This window comes from Eucalyptus grandis, chromosome 3 (genome assembly GCF_016545825.1).
Source record: "Eucalyptus grandis isolate ANBG69807.140 chromosome 3, ASM1654582v1, whole genome shotgun sequence".
NCBI classification, from domain to species: domain Eukaryota; kingdom Viridiplantae; phylum Streptophyta; class Magnoliopsida; order Myrtales; family Myrtaceae; genus Eucalyptus; species Eucalyptus grandis.
Genome location: NC_052614.1, coordinates 64,680,371 through 64,707,511, shown reverse-complemented (window position 1 = coordinate 64,707,511; position 27,141 = coordinate 64,680,371). Strand labels below are relative to the sequence as shown.

Below are 27,141 nucleotides of genomic sequence, written 5' to 3'. Positions count from 1 at the left end.
ATTATAAGCAAATCTTATCACAACATTTAATCAACTTCAACACTATAACTTATTGGATGTAATTTATGAACAAATTTCGCTGCACGAACGACAAGAAGACCCGTTGCCAAGCATCTGAGCGCCTTTGGACGTTCCTCATGATAGAGCAACCACGGCACATGAAAGATGGCGCTTCCCTCACTCAATAGTGTCAAAGTTGGACAGCTCACCTCTTCTTCAACCTCAACGAGCCCAACGCGATGCTTGAAGCTCGCACGCACACGATAAAATGCTGCCAAGCGGAGTCGCCGCCTAGAGCTTCCAACCGAAGTTCATGGAGACCAGATGGTGGCGGTCGGCATTAAGCTCGCAAAGTAGGGAGCTGCTGACGTGCGCTTTGGTCAAGGTCACCGAACCTGACAATCGCATTTTCGTACTCCATGTTATCACGAACGACAGTGAGAGGGAGGAAGGCTCAGGCTTAGGGTTTCTACGAGGTGTAGGTATTTCTGTTTTTCGAAGTTGGGTGTGAGTTTATGAAGGCTTCTGCAACGTGAAGCAGGTTCTGCTTCCGTTTCATTCAATAACCTTTAATTTGAATTTCCGTATGCATGTGATGCAACTCTCTTCTCTAACACAGCTGAGAAGCTAACGATTAGGGTTTAATCAAAAAAGGTGCTTAGAGCTGCCATACTTTTATGATTACTAGTGCTGTCTAAACACAGCTTTCTCTTTGCCTTCTTTGGTCATTTTCTCACTTTGCTTCGCTTCATTTACTGATTCAAAGCCATGACATCCACTTCTGTCTACATTCTACTCTGGTCTGCTTGTTAGTGGTGAGATTCAATAGCTATACAAATTTTCCTTTTTGAGCTTACCCACCATAAAGCGGAGACACCCCGATTTGCATGCTCTACCCGAAACAGCATCTAAAGATGGAAAAGTGAGGATATATGCGACTCAAATGCTCTACTTGAACATGTATACTTGTACACGACTATCGCGCACTCATTTAATAAGTTGGATACACCATTTTCACGTATCTTCTTGGTCTGGTCTCCGGTGTTGTAGCCCTATTCATCCTAGATATCAGATCATGCAGTGACTGTTACTATTGCGGGCATCAATGCCATAGGATGACACTACAAGGTAAACAAGAATCAGATCAAGATTTATTACCCTTTGCTCGATAAGGCAGCTTCTATTCTTTCAGCCATGACTCGAAGAGCAGCGCTGTAGAACTCCGTCAAATCTTTCTCCGTCCATCCTTCAATCGGATTCACTGTGAAAGACCAGCTCATTCCACATCCATCTTCTTCTTCTTCTGCATCTCTCACCGCCGTCTGTTTCATTGTGGCAGCCAAGGATTTGAACCCGACATTATTGCAGTCGACGATCTCATAAGTGAAGCTTTTGTTGACAGGGTTAGTCGCAAGCAGCTTCTCCAGAGCCCAGTCAGTGAAAACATCCTCGGAACCATCGGCGGAGCTTCTTGTGCCAGCGCAGTATCGGACGCATCCGGGCTCACCCGACACGCCCTCGACTCCATAGCACGTGTCTATCATGGTGACCCACTTGTGCAGGCTGAAGAAATCCTCCAGGAGGGGCCATAGTTGGTCAGGACCTGAGCCTCTCACCAAGGCTCAGAGGCTCAGGTCCTGACCAAGTATGAGAAGGCATAACCTTGGATTGTCATCGGAATCAATGTGCTGGACAATGCTCTTAGGTTGACTTCAGTCGGTCAGTGGATGTACATGGGGGCGGTACTATAGGAGCACAAGAACATGTCGAAACACTGAGAGCATTTCTTGTCAGTGTGTGAAGAGGGATATGTAGGTCATCTAAACGGCTTCCCAAGATCAACATAACTAGAATATCGAACATCCTAAAGTTGAATACGAAGATTTGTGTACCTGATTTGGTATTCATCGTTCTTGGAGCAAAATGACAGCAATCCGGCCTTCAATGCTGAAGATCTTCTCCTCTATAACCCTCGAATCCTGGCTCGATGAGACCGCCACTCACAGATTACCTTATGTGAGTTGAGAGAGAATTTTTGAACAGTGAGGGCTAGAGGAGGGACCTTAGCGCTATTTATAGAGTTTTGGACGGGCCCTCTCATCACGGGCCAGGCCCAACTCGGCCCACACAAGCCAGGCCCATATCCGACTGTTAAGAAGCTTTATGCCTTACCTTATTAGACCAACGCCGTAAAACGGTAATTACAATCTCAATTAATGTAGCCCACATAAAGAAAACTCTTACATTCTCCCACTTGGGCTATATTAATTGAAACTGTACTGTATGTGCGCACCTTTATGTTGGTCTAGTGGCAATTCTTAATAGTCAATCCTATCCCATAAGGTCTCCAACACCAAATCATGGCGGTAACTGCATGTATTCATACAGAGCCTTCCATGATCACGAATGCTTTCAACTTTATTGATATGGATTCAATATGGTTGTGTGGCAAACGGATAACACCTCATAAAGAGTAATACCTTATGTGTTATCACCCTTGTTGGTCACCATTCTCTTTCCTTTAAGTGTCACGAAAACCGGATGTGGCACTAGAGAATATCTTTATGGTTCTAATGAACCCACATATGTCTCATCTTTATGGTTAACCTTTCTTTATGTGTAATCGAGACATATGTATAAGGCTAATAACCGGATGCCCCTAGCCTCTACTCAAGATTTACACAAACCTTGAGATTTTCCTTAGATATATATACACAACTCAATAATAACTTATACAGAAGGAGTTGACATATATCGAAACGTTACAAAAAGTAACAAAATACAGAAGTAAACTTCATTAGAGCAAACCTGAAATAGCTCCTACTAAACGACAGTATCCACCGATTCTCCTAAGCCCATGTTCATGATATGTCGCTCAAATACACAAGGGCGTAGGCCTTTAGTCAGTGGATCTGCCAACATATCATCCGTGGGAACATGCTCTACTATAACGTCACCATTCTGTACCATTTCCTTTATGGTCAAAAACTTGACCTCCATATGCTTAGACCCTTTGAGACTTCTGTTGTTATTGACAAACAACACAGCATAATTGTTATCACAATGTAACTGTATGGGTCTATCCACAAAATCAAATACGGTCAATTCCTTAATGAGGTTCCGAAGCCAAATTGCTTGAGTAGCTGCTGAAAAACATGCTATAAACTCCGCTTGCATGGTAGAGGAAGATATAGATTTCTGTTTCTCACTTTTCCATGATACTGCACCTCCTGCCAACATGAATATATATCCTGTTGTCGACTTCCTATCATCCTCACAACCAGCAAAATCTGCATCTGAATATACCAACAATCGCAAATCATTGACATATCTATATATCAACATATAATCTCTTGTTCTTTTCAAGTATCTCAAGACCTTTTTGGCAGCAACCCAGTGATCGTGTCCTGGATTCGACTGATATCTGCCTAAAAGCCCTGTTACAAAAGCAATGTCTGGTCTAGTGCAAACTTGAGCATACATAATACTTCCAAGTGCATTAACATAAGGCACATCCTTCATTTGGTTTTTCTCAAAATCTGATTTAGGACATTGGGAGAGACTTAACTTGTCACCCTTAACGACAAGAACATTTCCTGGTTTGCAATCCTGCATGTTGAATCTCTCCAAAATACGATCAACATATGCCTTTTGAGATAAACCTAACATACGATGACAACGATCCCTATGGATTTCAATACCAAGAACGAATGATGCCTCACCTAAATCTTTCATGTCAAAATTCTTTGACAACATTTGTTTTGTTTCACGCAGCAATCCAACATCGCTACTTGCAAGCAAAATATCATTCACATAAAGTATAAGAAAAATAAATTTTCTCCCACTGACCTTGCAGTATATGCATTGATCTATTTTGTTCTCAACAAAACCAAAAGAAGTAACAACATTGTGAAATTTCAAGTACCACCGTCTGGAAGCTTGTTTGAGACCATAAATAGCCTTATTTAGTTTACACACAAACTTACTTGGATCATTTACTTGTAAAACCTTCAGGTTGCACCATATAAACCTCTTCATCAAGGTCTCCATTTAGAAAAGCAGTTTTAACGTCAATCTGATGTAATTCCATGTCAAAATGAGCTACTAACGCCATGATCACTCTAAATGAGTTTTTAGAAGAAACTGGAGAAAAAGTTGCTTCATAGTCTATCCCTTTTCTTTGAGTGAAGCCCTTGGCCACAAGTCTGGCTTTAAATTTCTCAATCTTTCCTTTTGAATCTCTTTTAGTCTTATAAACCCACTTGCAACCTATAGGCTTACATCCTTCCGGTAATTCAACAAGCTCCCAAACGCCATTATATTTCATAGATTGCATCTCATCTCTCATTGCATCCAACCACAAACTTGATTGAGGACAAGAAACGGCGTCTATATAAGTCACTGGATCTATAATGCAGCCTATATCGTAATCATGTTCTTCTAAATAGACTATATAGTCCAGTGGTATAGCTGAACGTCTTTCCCTAGTAGACCTTCTAAGTGGAGCCACTGTAACTTCATTTTGAGTCTGAGGAACTTGAAGAACTTCATCTGTGGCCGTTTCATCAATAGGATTCTCAGTATTAACATGTTCAGTTTGTGGCACAAAGAGGCTCCATAATTGTCTGCACAGGTAAGGAGAAAGACATAACCGGTCTCATCATGTTGTCATGTTCACTAATTTGTGAGCAATCATGCTTTTCGGCTACATCAAATTCCAAAAACTTTGTCGTCTGTGATTCTACAATCCTTGTTCCTCCACTTGGATTATAAAACCGATATCCCTTTGAATATTCTGAGTAAGATACAAAGTAGCATCGAGTGGTTTTAGCCTCCAACTTGCCTAATGTTGGATTATTCAATCTTACTTCTGCAGACATCCCTGCACCTTGAAATGATTCAAACTTGGTTTGCGTCCAGTCCATAACTCAAAAGGAGTCGATGTAACAGCTTTGGTAGGAACACGATTCAATATATAAAGGGCTGTTTTTAAAGCCTCACCCCATAGAAGGTCAGGCAAATTAGTCATACTCATCATACACCTTACCATATCCATGAGAGTACGATTACGCCTTTCAGCCACACCATTCTGTTCAGGACTTCCAGGCATAGTGAACTGAGCCACTATCCCAGAATCCTCTAAGTATTTAGCAAATAGTCCTTTAATTTGCCCAACATTACCATGTCTTCCATAATATTCTCCACCTCGATCAGATCTTACCACCTTTATTACCTTTCCTAACTGTTTCTCAACTTCAGTTCGATAGATCTTAAATTTGTAAAGAGATTCAGACTTTTCCTTAATTAGGAATAGGTAACCATACCGAAAATAATCATCGATAAACGTGATGAAATAAAAATTTCTGCACAAAGTTGTAGTATAGGGTCCACTGATATCAGTGTGAATGATTTCCAGTAAATCAGAACTTCGAACTGCGGTTTTCTTCTTTATCTTAGTCATCTTTCTCCTACAACAATCTATGCAAGTCTCTAAGTCACTTTTAAGAGTAGGCAAGATGTGAGTCTTTATCAGCCTTTCTACTCTTTCTTTGGATATATGACCTAATCGTTTATGCCATAACGCATAAGACTGTTCCTTAGGTAGAGGTCTTTTAGGAACAACACTTTCAACTGTATTAGCGACGTATATATCATTGGGAGATAAACACAATCCGTACAATCCATTGAACATGTTGCAACATCCAACCTTGTTTGAACTAAAGAACATAGATACTGTATTGTTCTTTATTTCAAAAGAGTAACCACACATGTCCAAACATGATACGGAAACTAAGTTCCGTCTAAAGGAAGGTACATAGAAAGTGTTTCTTAACATCATATTAAACCAGTATCTAAAATCAAAATGACATCTCCCACGAACTCAACGTCGATCTTGTTGTTATTTCCCACAGTGAGCTTTGATTCATCCTGATTTGGCGTCCTTATGTTTGTGAATCCCTGTATGGTAAATGCAACATGATTAGTCGCACCACTATCTAGCCACCAAGAACTAGATGAGGCTTCAGATAGGTTGGATTCACAGACAAATGCCAAAGAATCATTACCTTTATGCTCATTTTTAGACAACCAAGCTTTATAGCCATCACAATGTTTCTTTATGTGTCCCCTCTTCCTACAAAAGTAACAAAGGACACCCTCCCTCTTAAAAGGTGCCTTTCTAGGAGCCACAGTGGTGGAGGGGCCAGCAGCTTCAGGATTTCCCCTCTTAGGAGCTATATGGTTAGAAGTCCCTATGGCTTTAGGATTTCCTCTATGATGTGCAATCCATTTTCCCTTCCTACTAGCAGAACTAGAGGCATACAAGGCAAGATGCCCTCTTTCTTTCTTCAGTTTCTCTTCCTCTGCCACTACTCTTACTATAAGGTCATTGATTGACCAATCTCATTTTGCGAACTATAGTTCGTCTTGATAATTCCAAAGTCAGGGGGAAGAGTATTTAATGCTTGGTGCACAATGCAAGCTTCAGGGATGTCAACCTGAAGAATTCGGAGTTTTGTCTGAAGATCTACCATCCTAAGCACATAATCTCTAACTCCAGTCGAACCATCATACTTCATATTAAAGAGTGATTGCATAAGAGTACATATCTCAGCATTGGAAGAGACACGATACCTAGCCTCCAAAGCTTCCATCATTTCCTTAACAGTACAGTCAGTTGGCAAGCCACTCATCAAATGTTCCTAAATTGACCGTTTCATTATAAGCAAGCAAATCCTATTACTCTTTTCCCATGCAGCAAAACGTACTTTCTGAACTTCTGTACTGGCATCAGTAAGGTCTGCCGGCCTATCCTCAGTAAGAGCAATATGAATATCTGCCAACTCCATCCCAAATAGAAAATCCTCTTTCCACTTCTTGAAGTTTGATCCAAGAAGAACCTCAATCGCAATGGAATTGCCATTTACAGATAAGGTGACTGATTTTACAAGCAATACATATAATTAGCATCATGTGAGTGCTAAACACATATCTTAAGAGCTACATACATCATCATATAAGCACCTTTGGGTAGAATATATGACATGCAATTGTATACTCTTCACATGACAACGGTCTAGGAAAATATATTCTAACATTTCGCGAATTCACCACCTTTGGGTGTATGAACCACTAGGGTTAGTCACTGTTCAACCATATGCTGTACATGTATCCCTCCATAAACTAACACACAATTACCTCCTTTGGGAGTATAAACATGCATTAGAATAGGAGACATCCCTTTACAATATGTGAACGATATTTCTCAAAACCAATCAAGTGTGCGACTTTGGCGGTCACAACCCAACTGAATTATCGAAATTATCTCATATCAGGGATATAACTTTATAACTCGCATTTACCTTTCACATGTGATTTTAGACTTGATGATAGGGGCTATTTGTCACTAAAAATCACAAGTCATGCTAATTGCATTGCTCCATCCACTAATACATGCTTTTAATAAATCAACACTACACATATTCCTCAAGTGATGATATAATCATAGGCATGCATTTGTATTTCCAAAACCATAGAGAAATTCATGAAAATACACCAAAATTACCTCAAAATCACGTACCTTAGGGTTTCACATGCATTTTCATATCCATAAATGCATCAAAAAATACAAATAAGTACACCACAAGATAGAAAATTCACATACGAGCACGGTGACATCAACCACGCGCCCAACGGACATTACACGCGCCCTCACGCGCCGCTAGAGTGCGCGGCGCGTGAGCTGCACGCGCTGGCGTACCGATTCGGTTCGAAAGCAGGTTACCGATCCGACCGGTCAACGGTCAACCGGTCAACGGTCAACGGGTCGGTCAACCCGGTCAACGGTCACGGGTCGGGTCAACCCGGTCAACGGTCACGGGTCGGGTCAACCCGGTCAACGGTCACGGGTCGGGTCAACCCGGTCAACAGTCAACGGGTCGGGTCAACCCGGTCAATAGTTCGGGTCAACCGGGTTGACCCGGGTCGGATCAAGGTGACGTCATCCGTGACGTCACATGCCACGTGGCGGTCGCACGTAAGGCGGTGCGTGTGACGTCACTATGACGTCATCTCCGACACTTGTTGGCGGAGGCGGAACCGCCGAGGCAGTCCCCGCGCGCGAAGCCGCGTGTCGGTCCACGCGTCAGCGCGCGCGCGTGCGCGCACGTGAGGCGGCGCGTGGAGGCGCGTGCGGCAGCTTCCGGCATCTTCTTGAGGCGTTTTACATACCAAAATGCTCGTATTGACGAGGAGAAGCCATATATGCAATAAAATTTCACTTTTATCGGATCAAAAATCATGAAAAACGAGCAAAACTTTCCGAGTTTAGGTCAAGTCCGAAAATGGGTATTAACTGGAAATTCGGCCACCGCCGGAAACATGCTACCCACGAAAACTCTCAGCTCAGCAAGATTAATCTGACGACATGGTCAAAATCAAGTTTCATTCGGATAAATTCTTCAAAGCAGCTCCCCATGTTCGATTTCTAGTTTATGCAGGCTCTGATACCAAATGTAGGTCGTCTAAACGGCTTCCCAAGATCAACATAACTAGAATATCGAACATCCTAAAGTTGAAGACGAAGATTTGTGTACCTGATTTGGTATTCATCGTTCTTGGAGCAAAATGACAGCAATCCGGGCCTTCAATGCTGAAGATCTTCTCCTCTATAACCCTCGAATTCTGGCTCGATGAGACCGCCACTCACAAATTACCTTATGTGAGTTGAGAGAGAATTTTTTAACAGTGAGGGCTAGACGAGGGACCTTAGCGCTATTTATAGAGTTTTGGACGGGCCCTCTTATCACGGGCCAGGCCCAACTTGGCCCACACAAGCCAGGCCCATATCCGACTGTTAAGAAGCTTTATGCCTTACCTTATTAGACCAACGCCGTAAAACGGTAATTACAATCTCAATTAATGTAGCCCACATAAAGAAAACTCTTACAGGATATTCTGGAATTGGCATGGGAATCATGTAGGCTCTTTCTCTCTATCTCTCTCTCGTGTAGTTTGATATTATTGGAATCTTGGAAACTCTTACCTAATTATGACACTTGTCTATATAAAAGGTGGTATTCGTAGGCTTTGATCCTTTTATCAAAGTGAAGGCCAAAACTTGTCCTTTTTCATAAAATCTCAACTTAAGATTTGTGATGCCAACGCACATAAAAATCAAGCATTTACGTGTCTTCGTGTTTAAAATTCAACGAGTTTTGAGAAAAGCGTTTTCTTGGAATGTTTATTGCTAATTATCGCTAAGGGCATGTATGATTGCATATGATTGCGTCATCATACCCTGTTATGAATTCAAAAGATCCACACAATTCCTGCAATTTGCTTACATGGAATCCTCTATCGTTATTACAACTTTTTACGTGAACTTCTAACGCAAACTGATGAAAAAAAATTTAAGTCTCTTGCTTAGCATGCTTATTAATTGGGATGATCGTAATGCAAGTCTCAAAACTTTTCAATTTGTAATTTCGATCTTAAAACTTTCATCTTCGTGTATTTGAATCCAAAACTTGTACCTTTTGTTCACTTATGAGAGCGAAAGAAAATAGTCCTTTTATTATTCGAGACGCTCTATTACGATGTCGGTCATAAGAAGTTCTTACGCACACTTATGAGAGCGAAGCACACTCTTACGCACTTGCTTGTGGGAGCCTAGCTCACTTCCACTGATGGGAGTATTTGGCTATTTATATTCCTAAGCAGGTGGTCTTCCTTAGAAATATCTTCCCATTTAATTCTAGAATATACTAGATATGGCTAATTTATTAACCACTCATTTCTACACTCTTCATAAAATATTTTACGAAAAAACATTTAGATATTTCTCCTAAAAAAAATCTAGAGTTCTAGGAGAAGAGGGTGTTAGAAAAAAATTGGAAAAATGGAACGAAACTTTGAGGTATGAATATTCTGTCTTTAAGGAATTTTTTGTCCCACGAGATTGTTAATAGTTATTAGCAAAAATTCTACGGGATATAACTAAGTCTCAAACTGAAAATGACACAAGGAAATTCTAAAACTTCTACAAGAACTCTCAAAAGGAAACAATTTGAGAATAAACGTTGTATCTTTTCTAGAAAGAGAAGAAAATTGAAAATGAAATATATTAAACCAGAAACATTGAATAAATTAAAGCGAAACCCTTTTGTGAACAAACATACTGTTTCAAAAGGATATTATTTGCAAAGTTTACTTCCACACTTATATATTGCCTCACACGGGCATCTTTTTTATGTGTCTTTGTTCAAACAATCAGTAGAGAGGTGATACATCTTTTTCTTTAATAGAAGGTAATAAAAGGTGACACGGAAAAATCGACTTTTCATTTCGTATTGGTCTAAGTTAGTGTGCAAATATGAATTCAGTTCATGACCCCATTGTATTTGAGAGTCGGCCAAAATTCCTTCATCGGATCAAGATGAGTCACAATATGGTTATATACAGTAAAAGGCAATCTGAAATTAGCTGAAGTACATATATAAGTGAATTTGGACATATGAAATGGTGCTCTAATTCCAATGGGAACGGGGAATAATGACCAAACTTACAAATTATTGCAATGCAATTAGAGAGCTAATACGTGCTATTGCTCAGACTTTCACTACGATTGCACACCGCATCACAAAGCTTCAAGACTATCACACACGAGCACAAAAGCAAAATCATCGGATTCAGATGAGATCAGTTCCGGAATCCGATCGGTTTGCTTGACCAAGAAGAGCCTCCTTCATCCTCTCGGCCATGACCCGCAAGCCCGACCCAATGAACTGGTCCAGGTCCTGGGGTTTCCAGCCGCTCACGGGCTCGACCTCATAGTCCCACACCATTCGACAACCGTCTTCCTTAGGCATGACTCGGACCGTGGAGACGTAGGAGTTGAACCCGACATTGCTGTCGACGATGCTATAGCTGAACATCTTCTCGGCCGGGTCAATCGACAGCAGCTTCTGCTTCGTCCAGTTCAGGGTTGCTGCTGCCTCGGTGCCGCCACCGATGTCCCGTTCCTGGTCGACTGGGGTCCTGAACCCAGCGCAGTAGCGGACGCACCCAGGCTGGCCAGAGACGCCCTCGACGGGGGTGCAGGTGGCGAGGGTTGGGAACCACTTGTCGAGGCCGAAGAAGTCCTCCAAGAAGGGCCATATTTGGTCCGCCTTTGGACCTGCCAAGTCCGCACAAGCTTGCCCTTGCCATTTTGGTTGGTTTTGGCTCATCTCAGAAGCCACAGGATCGATGTTTGCGGACTCCATGCTGAGGAATGCCAAATTAATGTGAGGTACAATAGTATCTAGTTGCTCAAGATCGAGATCAAGAGAGAGGTATGAAGGCTAGTGAAAGCTTGTGTTTCTAAGCTGTAGACATAAGCGTCTGTATATAGAGGGAGAGAGCAATTATATTAATTCAGATTTAAACCTCTTTCAAAAAGAGAAAGAGGAAAAGAAGAAAAAAAAATTGAGAAAATATTAAATGATTATTAAAAATTATTCACTTCGACACCGATTAATCAAAATTGACCGGATAGACAAATTTGGTACAAATTTAAAAAATTTATGACTCCATTGGCGAAAAAAATAGTTAGAACATCCTAAAGAGGATGTCGTTTCTATGCCATCTGTCGCGACCAATTTTTTTCGGGTGTGAACCACCTAGGGTTTGGCTAATGGATTGTTAAGCCTGGACTTAACTCGGGCTCTCCCAAGCCCATACCAATTCGCGACTTAGGTTCAAGTTCTTAACATGTAATTGTTTTAATTAGGAGTCGCCACTAATCTATTTTTGGTGGGTCGATTAGAAACCCAAGTAAAGTAACGGGAGTTTTACTTTACTTCTACGAACCAGAGATTATGGGTACGGGGACTTGGTTACACTAGATTTCTCTAATGCCCTTTCGGTACCATTCTTTTAATTTTGAAAAATGTTTGGCAAGGAGTTTGGATTGATTTAAAACTAATTCCCTAACATGTGAGGTGTTCATGCAGGTGCGCAAACCACCAATTTAACACTCAAGTAAAGCAGAAAATAAATTGCAGGACTTACCTCAAAGCAACGAAAGCATCTGCAATGTTAGTTTAGAATTCATATCAGCAGTCCTAAATATGATTTCTAATTAACACGCAATTTTTATTTTGTTTTCACTTTTTAATGAAAATCATGCAATATGCAATGCAATATTAACTAAATGACCTAATTCTAATAACATGTAATTTGAATGGCCTAGCAAAAATAATAAATGTCATGCATCTCAATGAATTCTAACCCTAATGACGTGCATATGACAATTTTTCTTTTTCCTAAAAGAATACATTTTTTATCCTAAAAAATAAAGACAAATCAACCTATGGCATTTTTTATGTTTTTTTTTTTTATGAAATTCGAAATTAGGTGAAATATGAAAATTACCTAATTAGATTAAGATCCTATTTAATTTATATTAAGAATTAGGTTGAGCCACATCCTAATTTAAACTAAAATATTATCTTAACCTAGATAATCCTAAAATGCAATCCATTTAATAAAATACCTAAACCTATAGTAAATTAAGAAATTATCTAAATTAACTTAAGTGCAATTTCTATCCTAATATGCAATGACGTGCAAAATGTACCCTAATTCTACATGAATTATGCATGATGATTTTTTTATGTTTTTCCTTTTTCCTTTTTTTTTTTTTTTAATTTCAAAATTAATAATTGCCAAATAATTAAACATGCAATCCAAATTAAAAGAACTAGCAACCTAAATGAATTGATTTGATTTTTTTTTTTTTTTTAAAATTCGAAATAAAATACCTATTGTGAACATGCAAACCCTAAAGCTACATTTTCTATTTTTTTTTTAAGAAAATTAATTTAAGCAACACCACATCAAATCAAGCCATATTGATACACAAATTGACGAACCATATCTCGAGCATGAGATCGGGTTGGCCAATTTCACATAAATCACGAATCGGATCTCGAGCGGGAGATCGGATTGGCAATTTTTTTAAGTGATTGCGAGTCGGATTTCGAGCTTGAAAATCGGACTGACAATCACTAATTTCCAGGCAATTTCATGTCATGGAATTTCAATTTCAGATTAAGGAATAATTACACTAAAAAGATAAAATAAAATAGCAAAAATAATTAAAAAAATAAAATAAAGAAAATACCTAAATTTTCTTTCACTTCTCTTTTTCTTTTCCTTTTTCCTGAAAAAGAAAAAGAAAAAGAATAAAATAAAATAAAGCTGGTGGGTCCGGAGGGGAAGCCTCCGGCTAGGGTTCCGGCGAGGGCGTGACGGCGGCGCGGCACCGGGGGCTTTGCGGCGCGGGTCGTCGGGACAGCTCGCAGTCGTCGGGGCGGAAGAGGACCGCGGGCTGGGTGGGTGCGGGCGTCGCGGCGGCACGGCGGTGTCGGGACAGAGCACCGGAGCTTCGGACTGCGGGTGGAGAGATCCGGACGTCCGGATCGCGGATCTGCCGCGGCGAGGTGGGACGAACGACGGCTGCTTCGGGTCCATCGCGGGCGGGGGCGGCGGGACTCCGTGCACAGGTCGGTGGCAAGGCGCTGCTCACGGGGCCGACGGACGCGGTGGAGGCGGATCGGTGGTGGTGCGGCCGCGGCGGAGATGCGGAGGTAGCCGGTGGAGGCGGTGCCGGCGCGGTCGACGACGTTGGCACGCGGCGCCGGCGCGGCGGGGGCAACCCGGCGAGGAAGATGAACAGTGGCGTCCCCTTTTCTTTTTTTTTTTTTTTTTTTTTTTTTTTTCTCTTTTTTCTCACGTCACTCCTTGTCTCGTACTCTCTCTCTACTGTTTCCCTTCGCGACATGACTTTTCTTTTCTTTTTTTCTGACTTTTTTTCTCTTCAAGACAAACCAAAGACAAACGGAAGAAAGCAATTTTTTTCTTGATTTTTCTTTCGAATCCCCGCTCACTGACCCCAAGAACTCCTCACGTAATTGCTCTTCAAAAATTTCAAAATCCCCCTTTGTCCGTACGTGTGCAACGCCTTTTATAGGGGAAAATTTTAGATCTTTGAAGCAAATTTTATTTCCAATTTCACTCGTGCATAATTTTCTGAATATATCATTGCACTACATGTGATATTCTCTTTTGTATTTTTCACATATTCTATCCAAAAAAATTCCCTTTTTGCACGAAATACACCTCGCAGTGTATATTACCCAAATATGTGAAAAATCCTAATGCAATATAACACAAAATAAAATTTCCCTAAACTATATGCCATGTGATTTTTTATTTTATAGCAAAAATTAACCCTAAAAATTTAGGTGTCAACAGCTGCCCCTCTTTGAAGGTGAGCTCACGAGAGGTTGCCTTAAAAGACAAATTGAGACCTAAATTTTGGTCATGCTCATGCAATGAATGATTTTTTGTTGGAACGTGAATTCCATTTTTTAATGCAATTTATATGATGCATGTAAATGTTAATGCAAATGATAGATGAACCTACCTGGAATAACTTACCTTTAAGGATGATAGAGTAATTCAAGGTAGTGGGTGTTATCTGTCCAGGACCCGTACCATTCTACGGTCGCCTAGAATAGTAACATGACTTTGTGAAGGAACTGCTTTCCCAGGACCCGTACCATTCTACGGTCGCCCCCAGTATGGCGAGAAAGGAGCTGCTTTCTCGGGACCCGTACCATTCTACGGTCGCCCAATACGGCAGAAAAGTTTTGTAAGGAACTGCTTTCCTAGGACCCGTACCATTCTACGGTCGCCCAAGACGGCAGAAATGTTTTGTAAGGAAATGCTTTCCCAGGACCCGTACCATTCTACGGTCGCCCAGTACGGCAGAAATGTTTTGTAAGGAACTGCTTTCCCAGGACCCGTACCATTCTACGGTCGCCTAGTACAGCAGAAAGGTTTTGTCTAGGACCCGTACCATTCTACGGTCGCCTAAACGGGATTCATTTTCCAGGACCCGTACCATTCTACGGTCGCCTGAATAAGGAATAGGTGTTGTCAAGGACCCGTACCATTCTACGGTCGCCTCAACGAAGAAAATTATTTTTCCAGGACCCGTACCATTCTACGGTCGCCTGAATGAAGAAATTGCTTTTCCAGGACCCGTACCATTCTACGGTCGCCGGTTAGAGCAATAAATGTTGTCTAGGACCCGTACCATTCTACGGTCGCCTAGACGAGGTTTTGCTTGGCTAGGACCCGAACCATTCTTCGGTCGCCCAACCTTGCGACGAAATCATCTAACCAGGGACCCGAACCATTCTTCTGGTCGCCTTAATCGATTGAATCGGAGGAAAAATCTTTGGGGGACAACTCAATTGAGTGTCGGTATGCTTAAAAGGGAATACCTTGCAATGACAAATATTCAAGGTATGGATATAGATATACTTACCTGGTGATATCTCGATTCCCGGGGATATGACTTTTGAAATTTAGATATCATGTGGAGGTCTTCCACTTCATGGTGGAGGCTTCTAATATCATGAAACATTCTGAAAGGAACTTGAATTACCTCGTCGACATAGTTTAGAGCAAAAACTGATATGCATTCATCAAAGAGATAGAGAATCTAAGCTACTCTAGAATGCACATTTCAAAATTCAGTGAGATTTTTATCAACTCAATCGGGGTTCATGCATAATGACCTTTGCATCACCCAAATTTCCACTTGGAGAGAATTGTCGTTCAAGACAACGACATGGATTTCTTAAAAATGCTAAATGAGAGACTTTTAGTTAAAAAGGACTTTCACTCACTCTCGTTTAGAATAGCTATTTTGTGAGAATCACCCAATCTCATCATCATATCAACAAGGATCCAAGTATTCTCGCAAGCGGTACGATCTTACCAATCTGAGAGGTCTTTAATAGGGACCATAATGTGGGCTTGGTCAATGGCTTAACAAAGGGACTCTTCGAGTCAAGGCAATTAAAAGAACAATTCTATAATTATCTCCGGGTTTACAAGTCAAGAACCCTGCAAAATGAGAAAGAAATAATCTTGCTCGCACTTCTTCGAGCGATGCTTATAAACATATGAACTCCTACGTTAATTTAAGTGCCATAATCTGAAGAGACTTTGTGAGGGACGTAACGTAGGCTGGGTTCATGGGTTGAGAAATGAAAGGATCATTAGGCTCAAAATGTGTGTGAATGGTGAGAGTTGATGATCATCTTGGCATTGCCACCAGTTTTCTTTTTTCATCATCGGGATTGTCTTCATGAAATGCCCCATTGATTGTAAAAACTCAACTTTTGAGTTCTTTGAGTATTGCTCCATTGGAGATACAACCTTTTTACAACAGATAGTCTTTATCTTGACTATCTTTTTCATCTATGGGCATCATCGACCTTGCTTTTATCAAGCACACTGTTTTTCATGCCCCTAGTTCTTGTTCATTTTTCTTCACTTTTTTCATGGGCATTGGCCTTGCTTTTACCAGGCACACTGCTTTTCATGCCCCTTAGTTCTATTTTGATTTCTATGCATGCGTAAAATAATGACACTTGAACTTTCAAGGGTCTTCATATGCCTTTTGCCTTGCCCCGGTGTGGGGGATAATCACCAACTGGGTTTAAAAAAAATGAAATTGTAGGCTCAAGTGGGCTATGCAAAGGATATAAGCATGTAGGATAGAGAAAAAAATGCTCTTCGTCATCCTAAGGCACTTAAATTACCATATGAATTCATTGTAATAGCACGACTTGAAAATTGATGTAAGTGAAAGCAAGAAAATTTCAATCCATTTTCTTCACTTTATGGTGCTATCTTACCCTCCAATTTGCCCCAATGTGGGGTGGTTCTTGACAGGGATAATTTGAAAGAATTTCCACAAGTGTATGGAGCTCAAAGGGGTTAAGCAATGGATTATATGTAGTGTTTGGGATAGAGAAATGAATTGCCTCTCATCATTTCGGTTATCGTACCTTTCGCGAGAGAACTCTTTACCTCACAGATATGGAACTTCCTACATTCATCTCACAAGTGTATCAAGTGTATAAGTAAGGGACTGTGTATAGGATAGGGCTTGCCTTTCATCATCCTGATACGTCTCATTTAGCATTCTTAAACATTAATGTCACTCCATTGAGTTGTCTATCTTGATAAATCTCCACATGAAATTGGTGAGCTAAATGAAAATTTTCTTCTCAAAAGAGTTCAGCAACTTTAAGCATGAAAAGCTTTTGTGGCTTCAAACAAACAGTTTACCATACTAAAAAAATTCTCTTATAAGTATGAAAACATGATTGCAAGCATTCATTCAATGAAATGTCCCACGAAGGGACTGTCTCAAGACAATGGATGTCCTTGGATTGAAAATCCGCTTTTTGATTTGATGAATACTTCGTTCTTGCTTTTGCCCCTGTACAAGAGAACGTGCATGAATAGGATACTATGCAACTCAAAGTAAATTCAAATTGCACAACCATTTTGGCTTGGATCGAGATTTTGTCTCAGTCATGTCACTACTAGAATTTGTAGCGCCCCCCAATTCGTCATCTGCAAGGAAAAGAACAAAGCGTCATCTCCCAAAATTATTTATGTTCAAAGACGAGATGTACCTCTTTCATCAAAGATGGATGATTCTCTTTTAACTTGCCCCTCATTTAATGGGCGAGAATGAAAATTCCGTCAAGCATGGAAATGGAACACACTTTGTTTGGCCCTTCAAGATGGATATTTAAAGTAGTATCGAGATGTGGCCGACATTAACTCTTTAGAAACTTGTTGAGTAACAATTGAACCAATTGCAACTTGATGTGCCTTTTCAGATGCTTTCTTATCGGGTCAAGAAAGTAATGCTCAAACATGAAGTAAATGAGTCAGAAAATTAAACAAGGCTAATCTAATGCATTCTTTTTTGGAAATGTCTTGAAAAATGATCTTTTTTTTTTTTGGTTCTTTTGGATTTTTTTTTATGAGGAAGCATGAAGAAGCCCAGTCCTCAGAATTCTCCTTGGATGATATTTTCTTTTCATTGTTGGATATCGTCACCGGGCTGGTTTGGTGTACCTCATCATGCCCTCAAAATAAAACTTGTAATTTTATTGATATTCATCAATCAATTACATTTATTGAATGGAAATGCAATTTTCAAGCCCTAAAAAGAAAGCGAAAAGGAAGAAATCAAAAACAAGCCCTAGAAAGCGATAAAAATTCCCGCAGGGGAATGTAAGAAAGCAGTAAATGAGTTACTCTTGTGGGCTAGAGCCCATCTTCTCCCGAGGTCCTTCGTCAATGGCCCCTATGAAGACATCATCGAAGAGACTAGAGATTCCTTCCAATGCATTTTCGGGGTTTTCGATCTCCGGGGTGTCGGATCATCCATGCCACCCCATCCATCAGGGACAATGTCGCGGGGATCAATATAGAAACTGGGAGGAGCCGAATACTTCACCGGATAGTCGAATTTTCCGCTTGGCTGCCCCAGTATCTATTACTTCTGCTTCATCCTGCATCATTATGGGAGGACCAGGGAATGTCTCGCGAATGTTTGGGAGTATTGGGTTTTGCCTTTCTTGCCTGTGGTCAGGTGGCGGGTTTCGCCTTTCCTGTCTTCGTCCTCCAGAACTTTCCCCAACTCTTCGATGGTACCCTAATCCAAAGAAGACGGACCTCGAGGGCTTCAATGGGGTTTCGAATCCCCTGACCATTTCTTCCAAGGCCACTGCCAGGAATAAAACCATTCCCAACCATCATCCTTCCTACCATTAGAGTAGCATTTGAAACTTCAGGAGTTGGTGGTGGTGAGTCTCGAGAAGCATGAATAGTGGATACCAACTCAAATGAGTGGTAGCTCGATTCGAACTCAAAGTCCGGCTCTACATGGGGATAGCTGTCTCATGATAAATTCGGTGATCTTCTTCGCCATAGACAAGGTGACTAGCTTCCCTTTGATTACGAATTTCACAGCTTGATGTAGACTTGATGGTACCGCCCCAGCAGTATGAATCCAGGGACGACCCAGCAGGAAATTAAAAGCAGTAGGGATATCCATTACCTGGAAAGGAACATTGAAAACCACCGGCCCTATTTGCACATCGAGGTGAATCTCCCCAAGCACCTCCTTCTTTGTACCATCAAAAGCTCGGACGAAGTCTTTGCAGCATGTATCCTGGACGGGTCCACCTTAAGGCGATGAAGAGTGGCCGGTGGACATATGTTTAGGGCGGACCCATTATCAATGAGTACTCGAGACACATGAGAAGCCTTATGCTTGATGACATAGAGTGCCTTGTTATGCCCCCTACCCTCAAGAGGGAATTCCTCATCGAAAAGGCAATCATGTCCTTAAGAAGGATCGATCCCACAAAGTCTTCCAACTTGTCCGCCTCGACCGTTTCGGGTACACGAATTTCACTTAACACCTTCATTAGAGACTTTTGATGCACAGGGGATGTAAGCGGGAGTTCAAGCAAAGAAATCAGGCGGGCATCTTTCGTAATCGTTCGACCACCTTGTACTCGCTTGCTTTGATCACGGCCGAAACTCCTTAACCTCTTCATCGGTGACAGGTTTTGCGGGTTGAGTATTAGTTTGAGAATAAGTCCGACCCGGACCTTGTAACGAGGTCAACATCTAGGTCATAGGACCAAGGGACCGCCTTATTGTTGACATATTCATACGGTTGAGGCATTTCAATCATTATCTCATCGTCGATGCATCTTCAAGTGGGGGCATGTCCACGAGTGAAGGATCAACTTCCTCTTTATCAGCATTGAGCGCCGCTTGCTCCTCCTCCCAATCAATAATGATGGGGGAAATAGTGGAAACTATAGAGTTATGGTCAGCATACACGATGATTCCGTCATCCACCATCCTGGTGACTCTTTCCTTCATCAGTGAAAGAGGAACATCCTCCTGATCTGGATAATATCCAGCTCTTACCAAGCCATTGTAAGCATCTGCCACATGTACCTTCGAGTTCTTGATTCGACCAACTTCGGGCTCTAGGATAGCATTGACCGTACCTTCATGCTCCGGTAACGGATTTTTCTTGACGTTTGGCTGAGCAGTCTGAAATGAAAAGGCCTTTGTGTCCAAGAGGTTTTGGATCTTGTGTTTCAAGGTGAAACATTCATCAGTTGAATGTCCCAATTCACCGCTATGATAGTCGCACTTCTTCGTCGAGTCGTAACTACGAATGCTTTCGCGGTTAGGGCGCTTTGGTTCGCTAGTAAGCAATCCTTTCTTTCTTAGAATTGCCAACACTTGGGATGGAGATCCAGGGAGAGGAGAGAACTGCCTTCTTGCTTGGGCAAATGATTGACGGCCGGTAGCTTGCTGTTGCTTTGGATTCATCTGGATAGCCGGGGTGCGATTGGCATTTTCCTGGCTATAAGCCATATTTACGTCTACAGCGAGTCTCCTTCTCTTTCTTGGCGAGAGAATCTTCTACTCGATGGTTCGCAAACCATCCTTCCCTTATTCCCATCTCGATTTGTTCCCCCACGAAATAAGCTGATTGAAGCTTTCAACGTACGTGCTGGCCATCCGAATACGAAACTCAGATGGGAGAGTTTTGATAAATAACTTCATCAGCTCCTTGTCAGTAGGCTCGGGGGTGATTTGAGCTGCCAGATTTCGCCATCTCACGGCATACTCTTTGAATGACTCGCTCCTCTTTTTCTCCATCCTCTCGAGATCCTCTCGGGAAGGTGCAATATCCATGTTGAACTTGTATTGTTTGAGAAATGCGTCAGCCACTTCATTCCGTGTGTCGAGTAGGTTCACATTCTTCATGACATACCAATTTAGTGCAGGCCCAGTCAAACTTGCATGGAATGATTGGATCATGAGAGGCTCGTTTTTGACATATTGAGCCATACGCACATGGTACATCTGAAGGTGAGCTTTTTGGGCGGAAGTACCATCGTATTTCTCAAAATCCGGCATTTTGAATTTCTTTGGCATCTTGACTTTCTCGTACACGGACAAGTCGAACGGGAGTGAACTCGTGACTCCCGCAGTTGTTTCAACTTTTCTTCCATTTTAGCAAAGCGTTCATCCCGCTCCGTCTTAGGGATGTTGACAAGCTTAGCCTTTTCCACATTGATCGAGAATGGATCATCTTCCGATCCGGGCATGTCATCGTCAATCGTTTGAACCTTGTTTGCTTGCTTTGGGATAACCACTTCGGGAAGAGCAGTGCAGCTGTTGGATTTGCCTGGAGGAATTGGAGTTGATCCGTCACAAGTTGTAAAGAGGCGAGTACTTGTTGGAGTTGAGTCTCCACAGCGGAGACACGATCACGCATTTCGGTTTGTTCAGCCATTCTCGCTCTTAATCGCGTGATGATGGGCGAACGTGACGGATCCGTTATCACCTAAATTTTAAGAAATGAACACAAATAAGTATCTCATATGAAAATACGCCGATCCATGGCAATACTCTAGAAATTTTATTTATCAATGGAGCTTTTGACAAGCCTAGAAATTTGATATGTCCTAAGCAAACGAACTAGGAAAGTAAATGACTCAAACTCCCTAAACATTAATCTAAAAATGAGAATAGCAAGATTGATTCAAGCACTTCATTTGGCTTGATCAATATACATTCGGGACACCATTCGACGCAATCGTTTGTTCTCCTCTTGAGCTTTTTCAGCAACTCTTTGAGGCGTTTATTCTCAGCTTGATTGGTGATCTTCAACGGCGCCTCCGGTATCTTCGGAAGCAACTTCTCGGGAATCTTGTGTTGTTGGATGTACTTAATCGAGGCATAGTACTTCCTTTCTGTGCCTTTCAACTCCTCCTCGGGCCATTTGAGCTTTCGCGGATGGCACATGTCCCACATTGATTTGATAGTGAGAATGGAATCTTCATGGCCTCGGCTTCCATCGACAAAACTGACTTGGAGTGGCTCTACTTGTAACGCCGGGGGAAGCTCTTGCACGACTTGATATTGACGAGTCACCCTAGTCGGATAGTACTCCAATGCTCCGGTGAATCCCAATAGAGGGATTGGGCCAACTCCTCCACACGAGAGTCTCGCTACCCGAACTTGGAACCATTTAGCATGCCATAGGAAACCCTTGGAAGTTGGTTTTTTCATGAAAGCTAGCCACCTAGAATAATGATAATCCGGTGCATGTTTTTGGTTGTTCTCAAATCTCATAATAGGGTGGTTGGAATTACTAACATCATGTATAGTCATTAGACCACCAAACCCTTTTATATGTGAAAGAAACCAAATTTGTAAAAGTTCGGAGAGGAATGGAGAGTCTTATCGCCACCTCTTTTGAAATGAGTGAGGGAAAGGAAAGTTTCAGTTAGAATAGTGTTTACAAAATTCTTTCCTTCCAACACTTGTTTAACTAATTGAGCGATCAAAGGGTTAATAGCATTCTTGCAAAGTAAGGGAAAACTATAAACCCAAAGAAAGCCAAAAGGAAAACCCTTCGCATTTGAGATGAAGTGCCTTTCTCAAAACATTGTTTCAGAAAAGATAAAGGACATGCATTGCGGTTAGCCTTTAAAACCTTTCTTAAATCGTCTTCCTTAATTCTCGAAAATCAGATAAGGTCATAACAGGATCTATTCCGATAGGTGGACTAATCAATTCAGCTTTCAAGGATTTTCCTATGGCAATGCTATACTCTTCCAAGGTGGGAGTGAGCTCATGCTTACCGCCGAAGATAAAAGTAGAAGTCTCGGGGCACCAACGGTGGGCGAGTGCTTGGACGAGGCCGACATGGATGTTGATACGCAGCAGCGAAGTAGTCGACCAATATGTGACTCTACAAACTGACGGCCATCTTGATCTAACTTGTCCCACCAAATGCTAAGCTCTTCCCTTGGAGGGAAAATAATTCGAATGTCCGATGTCCCCATTGTATATTGATCAAGACTCAGGACAATCCTAATGCCATGGACCGACAAAATAATGCGATAAAGTAAGTAAATTGCAAAGGCCAAAAATTTAGAGAACTTACTTTACCAATGATGGGCAATCACATAGACATGCGCATGTTAAGTGGCTCGATTTCTACACTATAAGGCTTATCAAAGTGAAGCCACAAGGATGATCGGACTAGCCACGAGCTTGTGGACTATGTCGGGTCCTCATGACTCCGGCTTGATCAAAGAGCCGACCCGGGTCGCGAGCATGCGGACCGAGGTGGGTACTCTTGACACCATGAAAGAAACTTCGGGATTGAGATGGGCGACTGTACCGCGATCATGCGGTCGGAGTGGCAAACATCTCAATACCATCCTAGATGATCCTAATGCGGCCCAGGTCCGGCGGCGGGTTGTGTGTGCAATAGTGTAGTGCTAGATGCAAGGCATGCACAACATTTTATATCAAGCAACACTTCATATATGAAAATAAACCATACATTCCTACACCTCCCTACAAAACAAAGGTTAGCAAACACTTCCCCTTATACCTCCCATCCTGCAAAAACATTTAACACCTTAAATGTTAGGGACGTACACAGGATCCTCGCTGCCAAACAAAAACATTTTTTTCAAAAAGAAAATTGGCCTAAGTCCACTAAAAGTTTTAACTCAAGTCCCCAAATGAGTCGCCAAGCTGTCGCGACCAATTTTTTTCGGGTGTGAACCACCTAGGGTTTGGCTAATGGATTGTTAAGCCTGGACTTAACTCGGGCTCTCCCAAGCCCATACCAATTCGCGACTTAGGTTCAAGTTCTTAACATGTAATTGTTTTAATTAGGAGTCGCCACTAATCTATTTTTGGTGGGTCGATTAGAAACCCAAGTAAAGTAACGGGAGTTTTACTTTACTTCTACGAACCGAGATTATGGGTACGGGGACTTGGTTACACTAGATTTCTCTAATGCCCTTTCGGTACCATTCTTTTAATTTTGAAAAATGTTTGGCAAGGAGTTTGGATTGATTTAAAACTAATTCCCTAACATGTGAGGTGTTCATGCAGGTGCGCAAACCACCAATTTAACACTCAAGTAAAGCAGAAAATAAATTGCAGGACTTACCTCAAAGCAACGAAAGCATCTCGCAATGTTAGTTTAGAATTCATATCAAGCAGTCTAAATATGATTTCTAATTAACACGCAATTTTTATTTTGTTTTCACTTTTTAATGAAAATCATGCAATATGCAATGCAATATTAACTAAATGACCTAATTCTAATAACATGTAATTTGAATGGCCTAGCAAAAATAATAAATGTCATGCATCTCAATGAATTCTAACCCTAATGACGTGCATATGACAATTTTTCTTTTTCCTAAAAGAATACATTTTTATCCTAAAAAATAAAGACAAATCAACCTATGGCATTTTTTATGTTTTTTTTTTTATGAAATTCGAAATTAGGTGAAATATGAAAATTACCTAATTAGATTAAGATCCTATTTAATTTATATTAAGAATTAGGTTGAGCCACATCCTAATTTAAACTAAAATATTATCTTAACCTAGATAATCCTAAAATGCAATCCATTTAATAAAATACCTAAACCTATAGTAAATTAAGAAATTATCTAAATTAACTTAAGTGCAATTTCTATCCTAATATGCAATGACGTGCAAAATGTACCCTAATTCTACATGAATTATGCATGATGATTTTTTTATGTTTTTCCTTTTTCCTTTTTTTTTTTTTTTTTAATTTCAAAATTAATAATTGCCAAATAATTAAACATGCAATCCAAATTAAAAGAACTAGCAACCTAAATGAATTGATTTGATTTTTTTTTATTTTTTTAAAATTCGAAATAAAATACCTATTGTGAACATGCAAACCCTAAAGCTACATTTTCTATTTTTTTTTTAAGAAAATTAATTTAAGCAACACCACATCAAATCAAGCCATATTGATACACAAATTGACGAACCATATCTCGAGCATGATATCGGGTTGGCCAATTTCACATAAATCACGAATCGGATCTCGAGCGGGAGATCGGATTGGCAATTTTTAAGTGATTGCGAGTCGGATTTCGAGCTTGAAAATCGGATGACAATCACTAATTTCCAGGCAATTTCATGTCATGGAATTTCAATTTCAGATTAAGGAATAATTACACTAAAAAGATAAAATAAAATAGCAAAAATAATTAAAAAAATAAAATAAAGAAAATACCTAAATTTTCTTTCACTTCTCTTTTTCTTTTCCTTTTTCCTGAAAAAGAAAAAGAAAAAGAATAAAATAAAATAAAGCTGGTGGGTCCGGCGAGGGGAAAGCCTCCGGCTAGGGTTCCGGCGAGGGCGTGACGGCGGCGCGGCACTGGGGGCTTCGGCGCGGTCGTCGGGACAGCTCGCAGTCGTCGGGCGGAAGAGGACCGCGGGCCTGGCTGGGTGCGGGCGTCGCGGCGGCACGGCGGTGTCGGGACAGGGAGCACCGGAGCTTCGGACTGCAGTGGAGAGATCCGGACGTCCGGATCGCGGATCTGCCGCGGCGAGGTGGGACGAACGACGGCTGCTTCGGGTCTCGCGGGCGGGGCGGCGGGACTCCGTGCTGCAGGTCGGTGGCAAGGCGCCGCTCACGGGGCCGACGGACGCGGTGGAGGCGGATCGGTGGTGGTGCGGCCGCGGCGGAGATGCGGAGGTAGCCGGTGGAGGCGGTGCCGCGCGGTCGACGACGTTGGCACGCGGCGCCGGCGGGTGGGCAACCCGGCGAGGAAGATGAACAGTGGCGTCCCCTTTTCTTTTTTTTTTTTTTTTTTTTTTTTTCTCACGTCACTCCTTGTCTCTGTACTCTCTCTCACTGTTTCCCTTCTGCGACATGACTTTTCTTTTCTTTTTTTTTCTGACTTTTTTTCTCTTCAAGACAAACCAAAGACAAACGGAAGAAAGCAATTTTTTTCTTGATTTTTCTTTCGAATCCCCGCTCACCAGACCCCAAGAACTCCTCACGTAATTGCTCTTCAAAAATTTCGAAAATCCCCCTTTGTCCGTACGTGTGCAACGCCTTTTATAGGGGAAAATTTTAGATCTTTGAAGCAAATTTTATTTCCAATTTCACTCGTGCATAATTTTCTGAATATATCATTGCACTACATGTGATATTCTCTTTTGTATTTTTCACATATTCTATCCAAAAAAATTCCCTTTTTTGCACGAAATACACCTCGCAAAGTGTATATTACCCAAATATGTGAAAAATCCTAATGCAATATAACACAAAATAAAATTTCCTAAACTATATGCCATGTGATTTTTTTATTTTATAGCAAAAATTAACCCTAAAAATTTAGGTGTCAACACCATCTCATTTGGAGGTATAGAAACGACATCCTCTTTAGAGATCATCCGGTTGTGGTTGCGGCTATCAAGAAGCATCTCATTAAAGTTGTGAAGGATAAAGCCTTAACGTTCAAAAGCGTGGAAGATTGCCCAAGGAATAGGAGGTTACAAAGAAACTGGGGCCTTGACCCATCTATCTTCAACTCTCCTATGCCGATCGTCGAGGTCGCCTTAGTCTAGTTTTGTGAGTTGTTTCTCCTTGGCCCTTCGTGGCCTTTTGTTTAGTCTGTCTGTTTTTAGTTGTTGCTTCGACCCTGCGTCGCTGTTTTGGGCTTCCTGTTTCGGCCCTTGCTTGAGTTGACCGCTTTGCGGTGTTTTGTGTCTGGCGCCCTTTCACTCGATTAGAGGCTTCTGTCTTGTTGAGTGCAAGTTTTGTGGTGCCGGATCCTGTATATTTGCTGGTTATAGCTCAATATATCATTACCCTTTACCAAAAAAAAAAAAAAAATAGTTAGAACTGAATTGGTATAAATTTTATGATTTTTTGGTAATTTTCCTTTATGACTTACATCTCATATGATAACCCTAGCACTATCGTATGTACCCGCACTTAAAGTTGGAATTTTTTTATAATATCAAAAAATGTTTACGGTAGAATAAAAACTGGTTTGGGAATTTCTTATAAGACGGAAAAATGTTTAGGATATAGTTGGAATTGAAGACCAAGTTTTGGACTTTTTTTCTTTGTCTTTTTTCTTTTTTCAAGATGGTAAGCCTATAAGATCATGCTTCTGTTGAAAAAGAGTACGTATTGCAAGGCATCATCATCCTCTCGCGGCGATAATGGGTCTTTGTCGGGAGAGAACTGTGGGAGCTCCAACCCTCCGTCGGTGCTTGCGCGAGATTACGGTGACCTCGGGAAAGAGATGAATGAATCGCGTTTTCTTTGGCTGAAAACGTGAAAGTTCTTTTGACAAA

General features: G+C 41.3%; 1 protein-coding gene across 1 annotated transcript; it reads right to left on the bottom strand.

The window, feature by feature from the left end:
- Nucleotides 1-10,611: 10,611 nt before the first annotated feature.
- On the bottom strand, nt 10,612-11,297 carry LOC120291136 (lachrymatory-factor synthase-like). The gene has a single exon (XM_039308109.1). The coding sequence runs from the start codon at nt 11,262-11,264 to the stop codon at nt 10,689-10,691; it is 576 nt and encodes a 191-aa protein (XP_039164043.1). The 5' UTR covers nt 11,265-11,297; the 3' UTR covers nt 10,612-10,688.
- Between the last annotated feature and the right edge of the window lie 15,844 nt (nt 11,298-27,141).

What these genes read in the sequence shown, in the direction of transcription:
- LOC120291136 (XM_039308109.1), bottom strand. Translation starts at nt 11,264, where the DNA reads ATGGAGTCCGCAAACATCGATCCTGTGGCTTCTGAGATGAGCCAAAAC.